Source organism: Mangifera indica, chromosome 1 (genome assembly GCF_011075055.1).
Source record: "Mangifera indica cultivar Alphonso chromosome 1, CATAS_Mindica_2.1, whole genome shotgun sequence".
In the NCBI taxonomy this organism is placed as follows: Eukaryota; Viridiplantae; Streptophyta; class Magnoliopsida; order Sapindales; family Anacardiaceae; genus Mangifera; species Mangifera indica.
The window spans coordinates 758,740-779,087 of record NC_058137.1 but is presented as its reverse complement, the minus strand read 5'-3'; the positions used below and the strand labels follow the sequence as shown (position 1 = coordinate 779,087).

Here is a 20,348-nt window from a genome sequence, read left to right as displayed (position 1 = left end):
ATTTTATTTTCAATGAGGGGACCTTTGCGTTATTATAAAGATTACAGTATAAATCACACTGTTTAGATGATCGTTCTGTTTCATGTTCATAAATTCTGGCAACATGTTTTGTGATGAATATTTGAACTTTTGGTATGTGTAATTGAGTGAACAAGTAAACAATTGAGCTTCTTTGATTACTGCTGGTAGAATTTAGTACATAGAAAATGCATCTATCACTGCTATCTTGTTTCGAACAATGATATTAAGATTCAGCCTTTCAACATTGACAAAATGAAAGAGCCTTTTTTCCAAAGATGTGGGTAAAGGAAACTGGAACATTATTGCTTGCAGCTGGTGAATGCAGTAGAAGAAATGAAGACGGATAAAAGATAATCGAACGACAGAACATCACACTCATCAAGCAGTTACCTCAGGTAAACTATGGTTCTGAGCTTCATTCATTACAAGCGAAGCATCAGCTGACTGATTTTCATTTTGAATATCTGTTTCAGTTGACACTGCTTCTAATGGAGTCAAGCCAGATACTAAGACTGGTTCTCCTTCATGGGAGATTAGATTTCCTTCATCATCTGAGCTCTTGTTGACTGTTGCGGCTCTGCGATTGTCCGGTGTTGTCGACCGATCCATATCAGTATTAGCTGCATCTGATGTGTCGCCTAAGCCGAAGACCAGTTCCTTTTTTGGCTGAATAAATTCATCTGCCAATATAACTTCTGATTCTACATCAAGTTTTCCATTTTGATTAGCCGCTGGTTCTTCCTCAATTATTTTCTGATATTCAGCGTTGTCCCAGTCTTCCAGAATGGTGATTGTATTCTTAGTCTCCCAAGTCTGAATCGTCCGATCAGCGCCTGGTTGCCACAGAATGTCGCCGGTGGCTTCTTTCAACATGAACTTGAACTGGATTGTTTTCCCCACAGGTAAATCCTGAAACACAATATCGAACATAGCATATCAAATCCAAATTTATCTTTCAGAAAACAGAAGTGTGCACATATATCTTACTTACCAGCTCCACACTCCAAACATGTTCTTCTGACCAATCCAGAGGAATTGCACTTTCGGGGTCCCATAAGCCAAATATAGGATCATCTCCCACAACAAAAAACCGCTCGCCGAATCGACATTCTTTCTGTATCTGGAATTTGACATGAACAGTATTGGATTCATCTGCACAACAGAATCATTGACTTCATCAGGCTAAGATATCACAACGATCTCAAGCTTTGCAAGATCAGCTGTAACTTACATATATGTTCCTCCTGAGCCACATTCTCCATTTCTCCCTGCATCAGTAAAAGTGTTTAGCCTGTTCATAAAACCACCGTAAACAACAATATGAAGAAACCCAAAAGGGAAGGGGAAAAGACCTGCGAATCAGCCTGGATATAAGAGATAGCCTGCACAGTCTTGTTTCTGAGAGATAAGAGTTCCGAGAAGCGGCCATTAACATGATTTTTGGAAGGTAAAAACGTAAGCTGGGGTCTATTATTAACATACAATTCTTTCGAAGAAAAGAAATATCTGTGTCTCTGCTTGTCAAAGGTTAACTTGGAGCCTGCAGAACTCGTTAAGGTTTCCATCTCACTCAGTGCGTTACCCACTTCAAGTTACAACCCGGTAAGCTGAAACATCTGTCTTTTCTTTCTAGTGGCTATGCTAAAACACAGTGTGGTATATAATGGCATTGGAGCAGATGGTGATAAATGAACGGATCAGATTCCACGTGGGGTTGGTTGAATCTGGCTTCCATTCAACTCAAACGTGAGAATCTCAAGCAAATTAAACAGTTTGCATTTCGAGAGACTTCATTAAAACGTCACCGTCGGTGGTCACTCTTTCTCAATCCCCACCATTCCCTTCAACGGTAGACATTGCCACCTGTCCCACCTCATTTTCCAAGTATTATTATTATTATTATTTATTTATTCTTTATTTTCTTCCGGCCCAGAAAAATTTTCACTCAAAATATCAAAACTTTTTTTGTTTCCTGTTGGATTTTTCAGTTGGTTTTTTAGGGTTCAGGTTGATGTTCTTATCTTCAGCTTTTTGAAGATTGCAAAGTCATTGCTTTAGTGGCACTCCAGTAATGGCGTAGGGGCAGATTTTCAGCTCCATGTCTGCTGTGTTCACATGCATTTTTTCCCGTGAAAGCAGATAAGCAGTGGCAATTAGTCTTTCTTTTCTGTGAGATGGGCTGAAAAGAGTGTTGCAGGCCAGCTTAGCCTGGGCCCTACCGCAGTGTTTGGGCTCGGACCTTAAAGCCCGGGCTTTTTTCATCTCAAGTTTAGACGTGCCCCATCCCTGCAAGGGGGAGAATTATGCGGGTTTAATATGGCAAAGAGCTTATTCCCACCTAAGTTTTGCTGTATTTTCAAAGTCTTATTTATAAGGTTTTAAAAACCCAAATATTTATCTATGAACTGTTAACCTTAACTAAAACAGAGGGTAAAATCGTTATTTTGATCACTAAACTCTAAAATCTAAAAATTTATATCATTTTCTCCCATCAGTTTGAAAAACAAACAATTTCTCTCTATCCAAAAGTTTAAAAAATTTATTTTTTTGCCAAAAGTTTTTTCTTCGTTCTTTAACGACAAGAATCAATTGTTGTCATTGGCCGACCACCCTAACATCTTCTTTTCTAGTCATCAACCTTCCTATCAAAGTAGGTTCATTGAACAAAGGCAGGTCATTTTCGTTCGACTAAGAGACGAAAAGTCTCTCTTTAGCCAAACAAAGACAATTTGTCTTTATCTGACCAACGGATTGACATTAGAAGAATTGTCTGATGTGGATCTGTTAGCTAGATGAAGACGATTCTTCGGCTAAAGAGATGAAAAGATTTTTCATCTCTTTGTCGGACGAAGATAGTTTATCTTAATCCAACGAACCTATTGCGATGGAAAGGCCAACAGTTGGAGAAGATGTTGTGGTGGTCGACCGACAGTGGTAGTGGATTCTCGTCACCGGAGAATAAAGAAAAAACTTTTGGGGGGAAAATGAATTTTTCAAATTTTTGGGCAGGAGAGAATGTTAGTTTTCAAAAATATGGGTGAAAATAATATAAACTCTTAAAGTTTTATGGTTTAGTGGTAAAATGATGATTTTACTCTCTATAACTAACGGTTTTGGTTAAGGTTAACACCCATGAGTAGGTGTTTTGGGTTTTGAAATATTATGAATGAGAATTTGGAAACACATCAAAACTTGGATGGGAATAGGTCTTTTGGCAATTAATATTAGATTTCAAAGGGCTTGACCCACAGGGATCAGGGGGTTGGCCTGTATTATTGATCTGCTGATTGAATATTTTATTTTCATGTATATTGGTGGAACCTATAATGCAACAAGTGTTTAGAAATCTAGACAAAACCAGTTGGTCTTATCTGAAATTGGTGACAAATCTTATTTTGTTTAATTTTTTTTTTAACCATTTGATTAGTTTGAATTGGGATTAAATCATATGAATTGTGTTGGGTGATGGTTTGACCATTGTTAGATGACTCCGACCATTAAGTTAACGTCAAAATGATTAAAATCTATTTTAAATTTTAAATTGTATTATATTGATATTATTAGTCCATCCTAGAGGTGTTCATGAACTGGATTGACCCTTGAAATTTTAAAAGTCTAAAACCCAACCCATTTAAACAATTTTAAAAATAAAAAAATTTAAACATAAATTATTTTTTAATTATTAAAATTGAAAACAATATTCAAACATTTTATTTATAATCTCTTACTTGTGGTAAAGGAATATTGTGATTATATGATAAAAATATTATAGTATAATAGAAATAAATAAATTTACATACTATATAATTATAAATATAAATAAAATGTATATACTATACCAATTATTTACATAAATAATATTGAAATATATGAAATTCATTTGACTTTGGATCTATTTGTAAAAAAATTTATATAGAGAATTATTGTTTATGAATTTAAATAGTTTTTGAAAGAAAATTGATGAGATAAAATAAAATTGAAATATAATAAAAAAATTGAGATTGAAAGATCAAAAAATTTGTAAATAAAATTGAAAAATAAAAAAGATTATATATAAGAAAAAAGTTACAAAATTAAAAGAAAAAAGAAGCTAGTAGCCATTCTGGTTTCTGCTTGTGCCAGAAATGAGTAGAAGTCAACTATCATATATATTTTTTAATTTTTTTAATTTTTTAACAGTAATGGATTAGGGCAGCCCATGGATATTAGCTTATAATCCAATCCGAAAACTTATAGATTGGGCTTGACATATTATAATACTAGATTAGATCTAAATTTTGAGCTTTAGATTAAGCTTCCATTTGATTCAGCTTAATTGACATGTCTAATCTATCTTATTGGGATTGACTCTAATCTTTAATCTAGTTAAGACTTGGCCTGGATAAAAATGAATTTAATCTGTGTTAGCAGAAATCAAATCTGTGGTTCCATTTCAATAATATAGTTTTATATGAGCTTGAGTCGGTCATAAGTTCGTCTGGACGTGGGCTCCTCTAGGGCTGGACTCGAGCCGAGCCAGTTTGAGCTCGAGCTCGGCTTGAGCCAGAAATGAGCTGGGCTTTGTTCGGTTTGATCGAGTTCAAGTTGAGCTCGAGCTGGCTCGGGTTGGTTCGATATATATTTTTTTAAATTTTTTATATAAAATAACATCGTTTTGATCCATATATATATATACAAAACGGTACCGTTTTGATATGAAAAATAAGTCGAACTGAGCCGTAAACAAATCGAACTGAATTCAAACCGAGTCAAGCTCGAGCTGATCATAAAAAACCTGAGCCGAGCCCGAGCTGGCTGCAAGCCAAGCTCGGCTCGGCTTGGCTTGAATCCGGCCCGCCTCTAGGTCTCCTCCACCACTAGGTCTCAAAACACTGCATGCAACTTTCAAGAGAATCATTGACTGAAATCTTTGACTGGGCAGTGTCAGTTCTTTTTTCATTTGATAAATTAAATAATCCAAGCACGATTGACTCTTATGAGGACGCCTTTGAATTTTCTTCTGAGATGGGCAGAAATCTTCCACGCCTTGGTCATTGCTTTCACATTTGGGAGAGAAATATGGTTCCACTGCTTTCCATGAAATCCTTGTATTTCTGCTCAATATATGTAAAATCATGCACAGAACTAAAAAAATTACAAATTGTTCATATTCTTTGATAAACTTGCTGACTGATTAGCCATAGATAAATATAATTAAATGTCTTTTAGTTGTTTTGAGTGAATTCTTACAATTTCAATATATTGAGGTGCATCCATTATGATTTTAAAAATTGAATTGAATTAATCAGTCTAACCGGGTAGATCTTCACGCGTTAACGAAAATAATTCTAGTTTAGTTAAAAACTATTTTTTTAGCTAGATGAATTAGATCGGATTGAATTAGATAAATATCAATTTTGAATATATATATCATTAAAATAAGTTTATTTTGATGATAAAATAGTTTAAATTATATAAAATTGTTGAAAATATTATTTTTAAAAAATTAACGGGTTCTATTATTAATCAAATAATTTGATTATAATTTAGATCGGATCACCCCCTCCACTTGAATCGATTTCTCATTTGGTTGCAAAAATATTGATAATAATTATAACATATTGATCCAATACATCGGTTTATGTCAATTATTCATAGTGTAGAGACTCCAAGGATATTGAACCAGTCTTTTGTCTTATGATCCCCCTCCCTGTGCTTGCTGCATCAAATCATTTCGACTGAAAATGACACAGACTTGCCTTGCTTGCCGTTAAAACACAAATAGTCCAGTACCCACTTGCTTTCTTTAGCTCATGAAATGATTCTCTCCATTTCTGCGACTGGAAAGGTGTCACTTGTGGTCATCTCTCCATGAGAGACTTGATTGAAAAATCCCACTTGGCTCATTAAAGCCAAAGCATGCGCAAAGCTTGATATATAGAGTGGATTTGTCTGAAAATGAATTTTTCTGGGTCCATTCCATCATCATTAGGCAACATAACTGGGCTGTATACATCACACCTTGAGAGGAACCACTTAATGGGCACTGTTCCTCCCACTCTTGGAAACCTCCATTATTTTTGCAAGAACCTCCGAATAATCTTGAAAAGGATCCATACCCAAAGAAGTTATGGGACTTTCTTTCTTCCCTGACCATTTCCTTATATTCCAGGGAGCCTTGGCAGCTGTGTAACTTTGGAACACCTTCAGATGGAAGGAAATTCCTTTACAATAACTCATCAGTTTTAAGTATAATTCTATATATATATATTTAAGTTTAAATCAAAGAAAAATTAATATATGACTAAATGATGATAAATTATCTATATATTTAATTAAAACTCAAAATCAGATTTATATAACATTGTTATATATATATATATATATATATATATATATATATATATATATATATAGGAACCATTCCCACTTCTTTTAGCTCCTTGAGAGAAGTCAGAGATTTGTGTGAGCGAGATACCAGCAAAGGGAATTTTATTCGTTGTTTGTCCATGGTTTTATCCCGTAATGAAATTTTCATATTTGCCCTGAAATATTCTGTTTGCTTTCCCTTAGGTTTCGTATCATCAGCAAAGTTATAAAATTGATATTATACGACAAATAGATAAGCTCAAGATCTATGCTCTGAAACTTGATAAACAACACAAATAAACAATAAAATAAAAGAATAAGACATTATCAGCAGACAAGGTCCATCCCTTTGACAATGATGTTCTTCTGACCACTCTAGCCACTGGAGCTTATGATAATTATAAGAAAGACAACTATTTTGGGATATAAAGAATGTTGATCTGAATCTCTCTCTACCTCTTCCATCTTTGAGAGATCATTAAACCCGTGAAAATCTCCCCTTTCTGTGTTCCACTTTGAACTAGGACTTTAATGTGCCACTAACATAAAAAACAGCCGCCTATGTTGAATACAAGAATCATGCGTAACAACTGTGGTGCTGATGATCGATAAAACAAAATCCTCAAACTTCCAAAAAATAGAAGAATTTTGTAATACCGTGGACAAATGGGATGTTTTGTATGCAAAAGCGAAAGGTATTGAACTAGGATGTATCATATAAGGGTTTTCATGTAATTTCCTCCTGCATTACAGTGATAAAAGCTCAAGTATTGTACTACAAATAGGTGGCAAGGATTAAAGCTCCATTGTACAAAACGGAAAAATGAAAGCTAACATTTCCATTGCAGAATTCTTCATTTTCTTCTCTTTTATCATTCTCAGTTACTCTGGCATTAATTTCTCCCAGGGCGCTGAACCTGGAAGTGAAACAGATAAACTGGCTTTGCTCGCTTTCAAAAGTAAGGTTGCTTACGATCCTTCCGGAGCTTTAAGCAACTGGAATGATTCCATCGGATTTTGCCAGTGGTATGGTGTCACTTGCGGCCTTCGCCACCGTAGAGTCACGGTTCTGAACCTCCCTGGCCAAAATTTGACAGGTACCATTTCTCCTTACATAGGAAACTTGACATTTCTCAGAATTATCAATCTTCAAAACAATCATTTCCACGGCAACATCCCACAAGAAATGGGCCGTCTGTTTCGGTTGCGAGAAATTGTTTTCAATCGTAATATGTTTCAGGGAGAGATTCCTGTTAATCTCTCTCGTTGCTCAGAACTAAGCTTTCTTGACTTAGTCATGAACAAGCTTGAAGGGAAAATTCCAGCTGAATTAGGCACTTTGTCGAAATTAACTGGACTTGGGCTTGCTGCCAACAATTTAACAGGCTCCATTCCTCGCTCACTTTCAAACCTCTTGTTTCTGAAGCAGTTTTCTCTATCAGAAAACAGCCTCAGCGGCAGTATCCCTGTTGAGCTTGGCCGGTTGAATAGGCTCAAAATGTTTCAAATTTCTGTAAATAACTTTATAACAGGTTCAATTCCCTCCCAGCTCTTCAATATCACTTCCATGGAGTACTTCGGTGTGTCAAGCAACCAACTTGTTGGAGAAATCCCACCTTACATTGGACTCACTCTTCCGAATATCCGAGTACTTGGCGGGAAATAGGTTTACAGGGTCAATACCTTATTCAATATCTAATGCAAGTAAACTCGAACATCTAGATTTTGCAAAGAACTTTTTTACTGGTTCAATACCTGTAAATCTGGGAAGATTGAAAAATCTGACCTTGCTCAACTTTGCTGTAAATAACCTTGGAACTGAGGGTGGTGATGACCTTAGCTTTCTCTCTTCTCTGGTTAACTGTACCCACTTAAAAGTACTTAGCCTCAGCAAAAATAGTTTAAGTGGGAAATTGCCAGATTCCATTGCAAATTTATCATCCCAACTAAACTATTTATTAATGGGAGCAAACCTGATATCTGGTAGTATCCCAGCAGGTATTGCAGAGCTCAAGAGTTTGATCTCATTAGGCATGGAGGAGAATCTTCTTACAGGAAGAATTCCAATTACTGTGGGATATCTTCCAAAATTACAGATATTGTCCATATTTGGAAACAGTTTTTCCGGTGAAATTCCTTCCTCACTTGGAAATTTAACTTACGTGTCAGAAGTCAGTTTGGACGAAAATTTTTTACACGGAAGCATACCTGCAACTCTGGGCAACTGCCAACTACTGCAGAATTTAGGCCTCTCAGGAAACAACCTTTCTGGGGCCATACCATTTCAAGTTATTGGTCTACCTTCCTTGGCAGGATGGTTGGACTTGTCTAACAATTGTTTAACCGGCACCATACCTGTGGACGTAGGCAACTTGAAAAATCTCAGAATGCTAGATTTATCAGAGAATAAGTTATCAGGCGAAATTCCGAGTTCACTTGCTAGTTGTGTTGGCCTGACGAGCCTAAATCTTAGTGGCAATTCCTTTCGGGGACATATCCCTCCTTTAAGTTCTTTAAAAGGTCTTGAAAACCTTGATCTTTCCCGGAACAACTTTACTGGGGAAATTCCCAAATTTCTCAATACATTTATGTTCTTGCAAACGTTGAACCTGTCCTACAATAATCTCAAGGGTGAGGTACCAAGAGAAGGTATCTTTAAAAATGCAAGTGCGATTTCAATCATAGGAAATGATCAGCTTTGTGGTGCATCCCAGAATTGCATTTGCCTAGCTGCACATCGGTAGGCTCCAGGAATTTATGGCAGCGACGACGCTTCAGAATAATAATTATAACAGCTTCCTTGGCTATTTGTTTGCTTTTAATATGCTTTTTGGCAATAGGCTGTTGGAGGAGAAAAAGGAGGAAAAGCATTGGCTGATTCTCCTATGGGGGGCAAGTATTTGAAGATTTCTTATGCAGAGCTTCTGAAAGCAACAGAAAGGTTCTCCTCTGCCAATTTGATAGGCAGCGGGGGCTACGGTTTCGTGTACAAAGGCAGGCTGGGCCGTGAGGAAACGCCTGTTGCAGTGAAGGTGCTAGATCTTCAACAAATGGGAGCTTCAAAAAGCTTCATTAAGGAATGTGATGCCTTGAGGAGCATTCGACATCGCAATCTAGTAAAAATAATCACTTCTTGCTCGAGTATAGATAACAAAGGCAATGAATTCAAGGCTCTGGTCTATGAGTTCATGCCTAATGGAAGTTTAGAAGATTGGTTGCATCGGAATAATGAATTGGAAAATCCCAGGCCAAATTTGAAATTGATGCAACGGCTGAGCATAGCCATTGATATAGCTAATGCATTGGAGTATCTCCACCACCATTGCCACACACGCATTGTTCATTGTGATCTGAAGCCAAGCAATGTGCTGCTAGACGATGCCATGGTCGCTCATGTTGGTGATTTTGGGTTGGCAAGACCGCTTTATGAGAACCCTCCTCAAGACCCGACCAGCTCAAGTAGGTTAAAGGGCTCCATCGGTTATGTTTCTCCAGGTAACACCAACCCCCTTCTTAGAATCTCTTCAAGATAGCTATGGATTCCAACAGAGTTAGCTCGTTTTGGTTTAATTTGAGCCAAATTCAAATTGAAGCTTAAGTTTGATAACTCAATTCGAATTTCACTCAAATCTCCCTTCAATGACTAGGGTTGGGTATAATTTGAGCCAAGTCTAAAAACTTTCTTATTTGAGTTTAACTCGAATAAAAAATTGTTTAGTTTGAGTTTTTCGAGTAAAATTTAAAAGTAACTTGAGTTCAATTTGATTCTTAAATTCAAAATTCAAAGTTCAACTCGAATTTATGACTTGAACTCTTGGTTTGAATTCGTAACTCATGTTTACGACCTATTGATCAAATAATATCGTTTACCCAATAATCGTGAGGTGACATTTTATCCAATAATGACAAAACAACGTTATTTTTAATTGATTGACATTAATAAAATTGAGTCATAAGTTAAACTTGAACTGAATCGAGCCATTTGTACAACTCGTAACTCTATCTCAAGTTTGACCTAAACGAATTTCAACTCAATTAAACTAAAATATGTTAACTTTTGAAATTAAACTAGTTCAGTTCTAGTCTAACCTACCAATAATATTGTTTATTTTATCAGCGATATTATTTATCTTATTATTGACTCCAATAATGAACCTAAATTCGAGCTATCTATTTAGGATTCAAATTAAACTTTAGTTAGCTCACGTTTAGATGTGATTGGACTCAAATCTATCATTAATTGCAGTGCAACAGAAACCAGTATTTTTTTACATAAAAAATTTAAGCATCGATTTTCCATGTCCTTTTCGAGAATCAAAAGGGAGACTTAACAGATTTTTCTTTAGTTATGAGTAAAATTTTCTCTTTGGCAACCATTATTAAGTGTTCATTGCTAATATAAAGCAGAGTATGGCGTCTCTGGAGAGGTTTCAACATACGGAGACGTGTACAGCTTCGGCATCGTATTGCTGGAAATGTTGACAGGGAAGAGACCAACCCATGACATGTTCAGGGAAGGCCTTAGCCTTCACAGATTTGTAAAGATGTCGATTCCAGATCAAGTAGCTGAAATTGTCGACTCAACGATTCTTGAAGAAGCCCTTCAAGTCCAAGTTTGCAGAGGCGTATTGGAACCAACTTTGCAAGGCAAAATTCATGAGAATCTAGTCTCTTTATTGAAACTAGGGCTCCAGTGCTCCGCAGAATTGCCAAGTGAAAGAAAGGAGATCAAAGATGTCACCACAGAATTGCAAAAAATGCAAAAATTGTTTCTGGAGCTCTCCTTGTAATTTCCTCTGATCTTGCACAGGCTTGTCACATGTAAGTCTTGTTGATGATCATCACAACATAGATTTTACCGTGCGTTTGCTTTAAGAAAACTGTACTACAAATAAGGGACTAGGGATATTTAATCTTTACCTCAACATAGATTAAGCGTGGGTACAAGTCAGGCTTGTTCGTGCTCAATATTTATGTTCAGCTTGTCTGAGCAAAACGCCAATCCTGGAAGTGAAACAGAAAAACTAGCTTTGCAAGCTTTCAAAAGTCAGGTTGCCTCAAATCCTTTTCGACCTTCCAGCACCTGGGATGATTCCCTCGGATTTTGTAAGTGGTATGGTATCATTTGGCTTTCAGGCTATAACAAGTTTTAATCATAATAGAAAAATGCATACTTTAACATTGCACTGAATAAATAATCGCGATCAAATTCATTGTTACCAGATTCCCAGAAAAGCTGGTGGGCGTGTATGAAGTTTCTAATAATTTATTGAAGAAAACTATACCTGACTTTGAAGGCTGGCGATTACATAATACCTGTGAAAAAAGTCTTCAAGAGGTGGCTCAACTCAAGGCTGCTATATGTTGCCTGCCTCAAGCTAAAACAGAATACTTTCGCTATTGAAATTTAATAATTCAATCCTAATCCAGCCAGACTTACATTTTCACCTCTTATTTTTTTCCGAATATGCATTAAACTGTTATATAAGTTGGGATAAATTTGAAACAAGCTAATTTGGATCGAACTAGTGTTTGACTTGATTTGTGTTATTCTATAGTTCAAATTGAATTCACCTCTAGCGATTATGTTTATCTCATTAATTATACTATTTATCCTATTAACAAACCTAATCATTCCATTGATGACCTCTAATGACATCTTTAACTAGTTTGAACAAGCTTAATATTAAATTGATCATTTATGATTTGAGCTCAATGCATGTTTGAATTCGATTCGGCTCAACTCAACTCTAGCCTTATACGTAAATCTTCCTTTTTACCATCTCAAGATCAACTCGTTCAAACTGAATTACTTCAAATAAAAGATCTACCATAACATTGACATATTGTTATGTAATTTAATGATTTTGAATTAAAAATAAAATAAATAATTAAATTACCCAATTAGACAATGACATATTATCACTAATATAGAGAGTGCTTATTGTTTTATTAGTAGATTTGATATTATTCTCTTATTATATTGATCCTCTATCTTCATACTATTCTCTTCTCTAGTTAATTTTTGGCCAAAAGACTTATTCCCACCCAAGATATAGTGAAAACTCAAACTTTTATTTGCCAATTTTCAAAAATTCAAATATCCACTTATCAACAAATTTTTGTTAAAAATCTCAGTTAAGGTTGGGATAAAACTATCATTTACTAAAAAATTTAAAAATTAAAGTTTTATTACATTTTCCTTTCCAAGTTTAGAAATCTTATAATTTTCCCCTAACCCAAAGTTTGAAAATTGACAATTACCCCCTAGAGTTTATTCCTTTTTTCTCCAATGTCAATTTGCCATCTCCAGCCTTTGGTCATCCTCATTTTTGTTTTATCTCTCCCTCCAGTCACTCTTCCTTTCCTCTCTAATCGTCTTCGGTTGATATGAAGATATATCATCTTTGTCTTTGTCTCAATCGAAGATGACTAGAGAGAGACATGAGAGTGACTAAAGGGAGAGATAAGATAAAAGGGAGGACAATAGATAGTCAGAGATAGCAAATCAGTGCCGAAGAGAAGATGAACAAACCCTAAGGGGTATTTGTCAATTTTTAAACTTTGGGTTGCAAGGAAATTATAAGTTTATTAAACCTAAAGAGGAAAATGTGATAAAACTTTAAATTTTTTAAGTAAATGATAGTTTTACCCCAAATCTTAATTGAGATTTTTAATAAAAATTTATTTATAGGTAGGTGTTTGAATTTTTGAAAGTTGAAAAGTAGGAGTTTGAGATTTCACTATACTTTATATGAGAATAAATCCTTCCAACTTAATTTTTCAATAGAAATGGCCAATCAAGTGGCCATACAAGGTATTTTATATGAATGACAAATATATATATATATATATATATTTCTTTTCATGTCTTCAAATGGGCCGTTACAGGAATTAAAAAATAAATCTAGTCGACTTAAAAAATAGAAAACATACTTAACCCTGATCTAATCCAAGTAATATAAAAACGTAAATGCTTAAAACAGGACAAATGGAATAAAATGAAAATAATGATCCCAATGATAAAGATCAGCTTCGACGTTTTTCTATTAGCAATTAGGACTAATGAGAATAATGGCACCATCTTGAAGAATAAACTCTATTAACATTTTTTATTTTAATAATATTTTATGCATAAATAAATAATAAATAAAAACAAAGACATAAATATTAATTTATCATAATATGCTTGAATGATTTTAAATTAATAATAAAATAATACATAATCATATAATAATATATTAATTTATTTATAATTATGATTGTATTATTTATTTATTTTTATTCATTGCTGATTCTAAAATTATCTCGTTTTTTAGACAAGTAAAAACATCTAAGCAAACCCACCCATTTACAAAATATGCTTTTTTTTTTTTTTTAAGGTTATAATTCAAGGTATTTTGAATAGAATCTAATATCTTTGAAACATGATAAGAATAGCATACTCCTTGAATTCGTCTTTTTTTTTTTTTTTTTTTTTTCTAAGTAGAGATTAATAAAAGAAATAGGTTGGAGTGACATCTCTGCCATTTAGATATCATTTATTCTATTATAATTTTGGTTTTTTCTACTGAATTCTGCATGGCCACGTAACGGAAGAAATGGACTCAACAAAAAACAATTAAGGCATTGTGGGTGGTAAATAAAATAGTGTGACGAAGCCCATAGGTGTAGAATATTGTAAGTACAGAGAGTTTTCAAATTTTTACGTGAAAAAATCATGTAAGGGTTGAATTTTTTTTTTTTGAGAAATTTAATTCAAGTTAATTTAGTATGATTTAAAGCTAAATTGAATTATATTTGACGAATATAAAATTAATCTAATATTTAAACTATTTTGGATACACAAATGTTTACACACTTATATATGTTATTATGTGATTAAGTAATTCTGAATTAAATATAAACTAATACCCAATTATATGATGTATGTATGAATGTGTACATAATTATATATCCAAAATATGTGCATATAATATTACTCTTATTAAAATTGTTGACAAGTTTAAATGGTATTGGTATTTGTGTTGCTTGTTTTATTAATAAACCATTAGAGTAATTTATAAAAGAAATTAATCGAAATGCTAAAAACTTTAGATTAATCTATGTTAACCCTAATCCTATTCAAATTGAGTTAGAGTTGGCAAATTTCAAAACTGCCAGGCTAAAGAAGAGCCATCTTTTCCATGGTTTAATTTTATTAGGTTAGGTCCCATGTGGAAACATTGATACGAAATATAACAGAAAGTTTTGCGTTATGAAAGTGTCAATACATGGCCAAGTTGTCAATAATTTACAATTTCCAATTAAGAAGTCTATATCTCATTACCCCCGTTTCATGGGTTGGATCCTGAGGAAGAGTCAAGTCCTCGTACAACAGCTCGCGAATTAAAAAACTAAATTGAGTTGAATGCTGGCACATTGATTACCATTTTACATAATATTTTTTCTGCCGTGGAAAACGCATGAGATTCAATTAAGAAAATTTTCATCGTCATGCCTTAAAAATTATTAAATTCATGCACCGTAGGCAGATTTCAATTTCTTCAAAGTATGGCAATTACCACCAAATACACGCTTGGACCGTGTCAAAACCAGACCACAATACAGAGCTTGGACTTTTTGACTTTGATCGGCCATCAGGAAAATTTACTCGGAGTTATGATTGTTGTTGTGCATAATTACATGATGAAACCCAGAAGAGAATTTCAGAAAATGTTCACTTACGGGCTGATGAATCGAGCCAAATCATTTCTCTTGTCTACCGTCACATTGGCGGCCTTAATCTTAATAGTCATCTTCGAAGATAGTGTCATTTCTGATGCTTCTCTGCAGTCCTCTGGAGGAATTCCAGAGAGGCTACAGAGCAAAGTTGGAGAATCCAAGTCGATTCCATTGCTTTCTGTGCGAGAAGTGACTGAAAAAGCGGATATGAGTAACAATCGGAGGCCTCTAAATTCTCCATTTAGTCTCAGGGAAGAAGGAAGAACGGGATGGCTAAAAAATACACCACCCGAGTTTGAGATTTTCAAGTCAGACAGATTGACAAAGAGATTTCACAGCCGGGTTCTTGATTTTTTCAATCATGATTGTGAGGTTCAGGCTTTCATGACATGGATTTCTCCAGCAAGGTCTTTTGGAAGAAGAGAATTATTGTCTGTGGAATCGTTTTTCAAAGTTAATCCTCGTGGATGCTTGATGATTCTATCAAAAACTCTTGATTCTACAAATGGGTACACAATCCTCAAACCGATACTCGACCGAAAGTTCAGAGTCATTGCAGTGACTCCAGACTTGTCATTTCTCTTCAGGAATACGCCAGCTGAAGCCTGGTCCAAAGAAATGATGAGTGGAAAAAAGGATCCTGGTGAGATTCCTCTAGCTCAAAATCTATCTAATTTAATCAGGCTTGCAGTTTTATACAAGTATGGAGGTGTGTACACTGATACAGATTTCATCTTTCTAAAAAGTTTCAAATGGTTGAAAAATTCTATTGGAGCGCAAAGCATGGATATGGAGTCAGGGAACTGGACTAGACTGAATAATGCTGTTCTGATATTTGACAGGAACCATCCTCTTCTTTTCAGATTCATGGAGGAATTTGCAGCAACATTTGATGGAAATAGATGGGGGCATAATGGTCCCTACCTTGTTTCCAGAGTAGTTCAAAGATTTGAAAGAAAGCCCAGTTTTAACTTCACAATCTTGCCGCCAATGGCATTCTATCCTGTTGATTGGAACAGAATTGCTGGGCTTTTCAAGATGCCAGAAAACCCGGCAAGTTCAAAATGGGTGAAAGCGAAGATGCTTCAGCTAAGTGGACAGACTTACGGGGTACACTTATGGAACAAAGAAAGTAAACGAATCAAAATCGAAGAAGGAAGCGTCATCGGAAGATTAATTTCCGATCATTGCATCTTTTGTGAAGACATTTACAGTTCTTAATTCGATTGAATAGATAATCATGTAGCAAAATTACGGACTTGGAGTTTGATTTCTAGAGTTTTGTAATTAATGTACAGATCAAAGAATTGAGAAGAAATACATTCTACTACATCTTTCTTCCGAAAATCATAATCCTAAGCCGTCTTAATCTCAGCCTAAACCTGAAGCCTCTGCATATCCATAGACCAAAACCTGGCAATCTCCTATATGATTGTTTCCTTCTCAATTTGCGGTTGATCATTTTTGGCTTCATATTTTTGAAGCCAAGCTCTTGGTTCTTGAAACTACCGTCCGATGCAAAGTTACTGGGCTCATCATTTCTGACGCCAATCTGCTTAATATTCGCCCAGGGATCATAATTTAATTCATCATCTGTGTCACTGCCCCAGAGAGGGATCGTCTTTGTAATGGGCGAGCCACTGAAATTGTCAAAATGGTTGGCCAAACTTGTGTGCTCCATGTCAAATAATCTCCGCAGAGAAGTGCTTCCAGTTTTCATCAAATCCAGTAAAGTGCTTCTTCTGTGACTTGAAGAGAAAGATGAACATATTGAAGCAGATGAAGATGAAGAAGAAGAAGCCAAATACTTAGATTTCTGATACTCAATTATCTGCCTGATCTTATCTCTTTGATCTCCTCTCAGGCAACTAGTCTCGTCATCATCGTCATCTTTTTCTTCTGTTATCTCCGGTTTCATCGTAAGCTAATGGTTGATGTAAATGGATGATTAAAATACAGTTTTTGTAATCAATAAATTGGCAACAAGAACAAGGAAATGAGACGCCTGAAAGTCCCTGTAACGGCCGGCTAGAAGAAACAGTATTCCCAGTTCCATGTTTTTTATGAAGTTAATTTGCGTACACAAGAGACAGAATTACGTTTACCCCTTCAAGATGGTTTGTTTCTATTCACAAATAATATAGTTTAAACGACTCCCTGATTCTGAAATATGTTTAGGGGTTGATACGAGCCAAACTAAGTTTGGATAAAGATCAATTCAAACTCAATTCAAATCTAAAACAACTAATTTGATTGAGTTTAAGTTTGAGCTATCTCTAATGATGAACAATAACATCAAAAAAGATAATAATCATCAGATAAGAAGAAATATTATCAAATGATAAGACTAATCATTATAAAAGAAGATGAATCATTAGAGAAAAAATACTTTAGTTAATAATTGTTAACAAACCCTCGAATTCGAACTGAACTAGAACTTCAGCTCGTTTGAGTTGAACATAGATTCAAGTTTATGTCAAATCAATTTAATTTCATTCCTAAATTTAAGGTATTTTTTAGTATTTAAAAGGCCAAAAGACTTATTCCCACCTAAAGTATGTTATTATCTCAAAATTTCCCCTGTTAATTTTGAATTTATCCATCTATGAATAGTTAAAATTAACGAAACCCTAATTCTTTAAAATTTTATCTCTTTTTCCCCCCAACCCCTAAAAACTAATCATTTTTCCCTAGGTCAAGTTTTAAAAAATGACATCCCCCCCCCTCTTTAGGGTTTAGTTTTCAATCCCTGACGTCAAATCCGGTGTCAGGGATTGAAAACTAAACCCTGGGTGGGAGGGAGGGAGGGAGGGAGGGGAATGCTATTTTTTAAAACTTGACTTAGAGAGAAATAGTTAGTTTTTAGGGATTAGGGAAAAAAACTAAATTAAATTTTAATTTATTTTTAATATTATAGATAAAAATGACGTTTTTGTTGTTTGAACTGTTAATTATAACAACTCATGAATAGGTAAATAAAATTTTTAAAGTTAACAGATAGAAACTTAAGATAATAACCTACTTTGAGTGAGAAATAGTCCTTTGGCCTATTTAAAATGTTAGGATCTTAAAAATCAGACCAAAAACCAAGGGTGTTTAATTAATTAAGAGGCAATAGTCGTCCTGGAATAAGATCATAATATATTATAAAATAATAATCGAAGATTACCCGATAAACGAAAAAACCAGCGAAGAAAGGTCTGCATCAAAAAGACATTTGATTTTTCATCTAACATAATAATATTATTTGAATTACATTACATTAATATTTTAAATTAACTTAACACATAAGGACAGATATTTTCTTCTCTTGCAAGAAAATGTATGAACAGCACCCTTGAATTAAAGTTATAAAACCAAAATGCTACAAATATTAACAGTATAATTATGGGTATATAGTTTTGAATAACTAATTAAATATTATGAACCTTTTTCCATGTGTTTTTTATTATATTGCAAATTTGAGAGGAGAAATAGCATTCATGTTCTTCATCAAAGCTATTAGTGATTGAAGAGAAAGTGTCATAGATATATTATTTGCGTCTCACTGTTGGATTTGTCAAAATATTACATAGAATTTGAGGCTCTTTTTGAAGTTTCCTCACAAAGGAAAGCAAACTACAGGGAATAAATCAGCATGAACCTCTTTTTTATAGCTTGAATTAAAAAAAAAAAAAAATTGTGATATGCAGATTTTGCATTAGAAGGCATTGCATTCTCTATTTCATTTACATTTTCGTAAATTTCTACAAGTCCTTGGGATAATAGCACACAGAAGATTTACATGGAAACCTTCAATCTGAAAGTAAAAAAACAACTAAAAGCAAATAGGACAAATAGAATGATGAGTACTATCAAGAATTGCGGCTGGATTCAACGTTTGGTTCCTTATAGAGTTTGTCTTGGTTTTCTTTTTTTAAAGGCTAAATGACTTATATCCATCCAGGTTTAATGTTTTCTCAAATTTTCATTAATTAATTTTTAAAAATATAAATATTTATCCACTGGTTGTTAATATTAATAAAATCTATTTATTTTAAAATTATATATTTTTTTTAATTTTAAAAACTAATAATTTTTTAATATCTAAAAATTTTTAAAGTTACATTTTTCTCTTACTAGGATTTACAATTTCTTCCTTTGCTTCTCCAACGATCTTAAGCTCTTAAGCTCATCCTTTTTATTTGTCGTCGACAACCCTGATCAAAGAAAGACAAAAAATTGCGAATCGACTAACAGTATAACACATCCATGAAGGCCATTAACTGACGATCTGACCACGATTCAATTGGATTCAGAAGTGGGAATTGCAAACCCTAGAAGGGGGAAAATGTAACTATTTAAACTTTTGGACGAAAAAAATTATTAGATTTTTAGAGTTTAGAATAAAAATAAAATAACATTTTAGTTTTTATTTAACATTACTGATTAAATGACGATATTATTTTCAAAATTAAAGAATTTTATTAATTTTAATAGTTTATTAATAGATATTTGAATTTGTGAAAATTAACAAATAGCTGTTTGAGAAAAGAAGAAACCTTTGGGTGGGAATAAGTCCTTTGGCCATTTTTGTTAAGGAAATTTTATAAATCCAAGGAATTTTAGTAATGTTTTTCCTAATGGGAATTTTATAAACATATAGGAAATTGTGAATCTAGAAATTAATACGAGAGAATAATATGTGAGTACATTTTTGGGATGTACATTGCTAATAATATTTCCTAATAGAAATTTCATAAATATAGAATATTGAAAATGAAGTAACAGAGACAGAGACAAATACCTTTTAAAAGTATATGAGTATTAGAATATCTTTTTAAGATATAATTAATCTGTTTATTTAGGGGTATTTAAAATTATCTAATAACTAAAATAAAGTAATATTTAAATTGAATATCAAACAAAAAAATAAGTTATTTTAAAAATCAATTGGAATATTTGGTTACTTATTTGTCTATTTTGTTTGAAACTGTTTAACTAAAACGAGTCAATTAAAAAATTAAATAAAAATATTAATAAAGTGTTGAACCAATTTCAAGAATTTTGAACAAAAAAAAAACAATAAAGTAGGCTGACCCTTTGAAATTAGAATAAAAACGAGTTAATTGAAAATTTAATTTGGATAGTTAATATTTTTGATTTGATTCAAAATCATTTAATCTTTAAATCGGTTAGTACAAGTTTATGAATTTTTTCGAAACTGAAAATTCTATTTGGTTTGAGATAATGCAAAACTGATTTGGTTATTCAAT

The 20,348-nt window shown here is 33.7% G+C and overlaps 3 protein-coding genes, 1 long non-coding RNA gene and 1 pseudogene across 4 annotated transcripts; 4 read left to right on the top strand and 1 right to left on the bottom strand.

The window, feature by feature from the left end:
- Window positions 1-147: 147 nt before the first annotated feature.
- On the bottom strand, window positions 148-1,586 carry LOC123209167. Its single transcript, XM_044626984.1, has 4 exons — window positions 1,374-1,586; window positions 1,253-1,289; window positions 1,013-1,173; window positions 148-930 (listed from the first exon to the last, which is right to left on the bottom strand). Exons 1-4 carry the CDS (start codon window positions 1,584-1,586, stop codon window positions 400-402), a joined length of 942 nt encoding a protein of 313 aa, XP_044482919.1. The 3' UTR covers window positions 148-399.
- Window positions 782-3,398, top strand: LOC123209172. Its single transcript, XR_006500986.1, has 4 exons — window positions 782-923; window positions 1,052-1,468; window positions 1,549-1,905; window positions 2,010-3,398. It is a non-coding gene; the product is annotated as an uncharacterized LOC123209172 (long non-coding RNA).
- Window positions 3,399-7,192: 3,794 nt separating this feature from the next.
- LOC123223746 (putative receptor-like protein kinase At3g47110) lies at window positions 7,193-8,035 on the top strand. The gene has a single exon (XM_044647097.1). It carries the CDS (start codon window positions 7,193-7,195, stop codon window positions 8,033-8,035), a length of 843 nt encoding a protein of 280 aa, XP_044503032.1.
- On the top strand, window positions 7,334-11,586 carry LOC123213970 (annotated as a pseudogene).
- A 3,336-nt stretch (window positions 11,587-14,922) lies between these two features.
- LOC123223723 (lactosylceramide 4-alpha-galactosyltransferase-like) lies at window positions 14,923-16,569 on the top strand. Its single transcript, XM_044647058.1, has one exon. The coding sequence runs from the start codon at window positions 14,923-14,925 to the stop codon at window positions 16,312-16,314; it is 1,392 nt and encodes a 463-aa protein (XP_044502993.1). The 3' UTR covers window positions 16,315-16,569.
- The last annotated feature ends 3,779 nt before the right edge of the window (window positions 16,570-20,348 follow it).

Bases quoted from the DNA above. Each gene is read 5' to 3' on its own strand.
- LOC123209167 (XM_044626984.1), bottom strand. From the start codon at position 1,586: ATGGAAACCTTAACGAGTTCTGCAGGCTCCAAGTTAACCTTTGACAAG. The intron at 1,174-1,252 runs GTAAGTTACAGC...TCTGTTGTGCAG, and splicing joins GGCTCAGGAGGAACATATAT to ATGAATCCAATACTGTTCAT. The intron at 931-1,012 runs GTAAGTAAGATA...ATTGTGTTTCAG, and splicing joins ATGTTTGGAGTGTGGAGCTG to GATTTACCTGTGGGGAAAAC.
- LOC123223746 (XM_044647097.1), top strand. From the start codon at position 7,193: ATGAAAGCTAACATTTCCATTGCAGAATTCTTCATTTTCTTCTCTTTT.
- LOC123223723 (XM_044647058.1), top strand. From the start codon at position 14,923: ATGGCAATTACCACCAAATACACGCTTGGACCGTGTCAAAACCAGACC.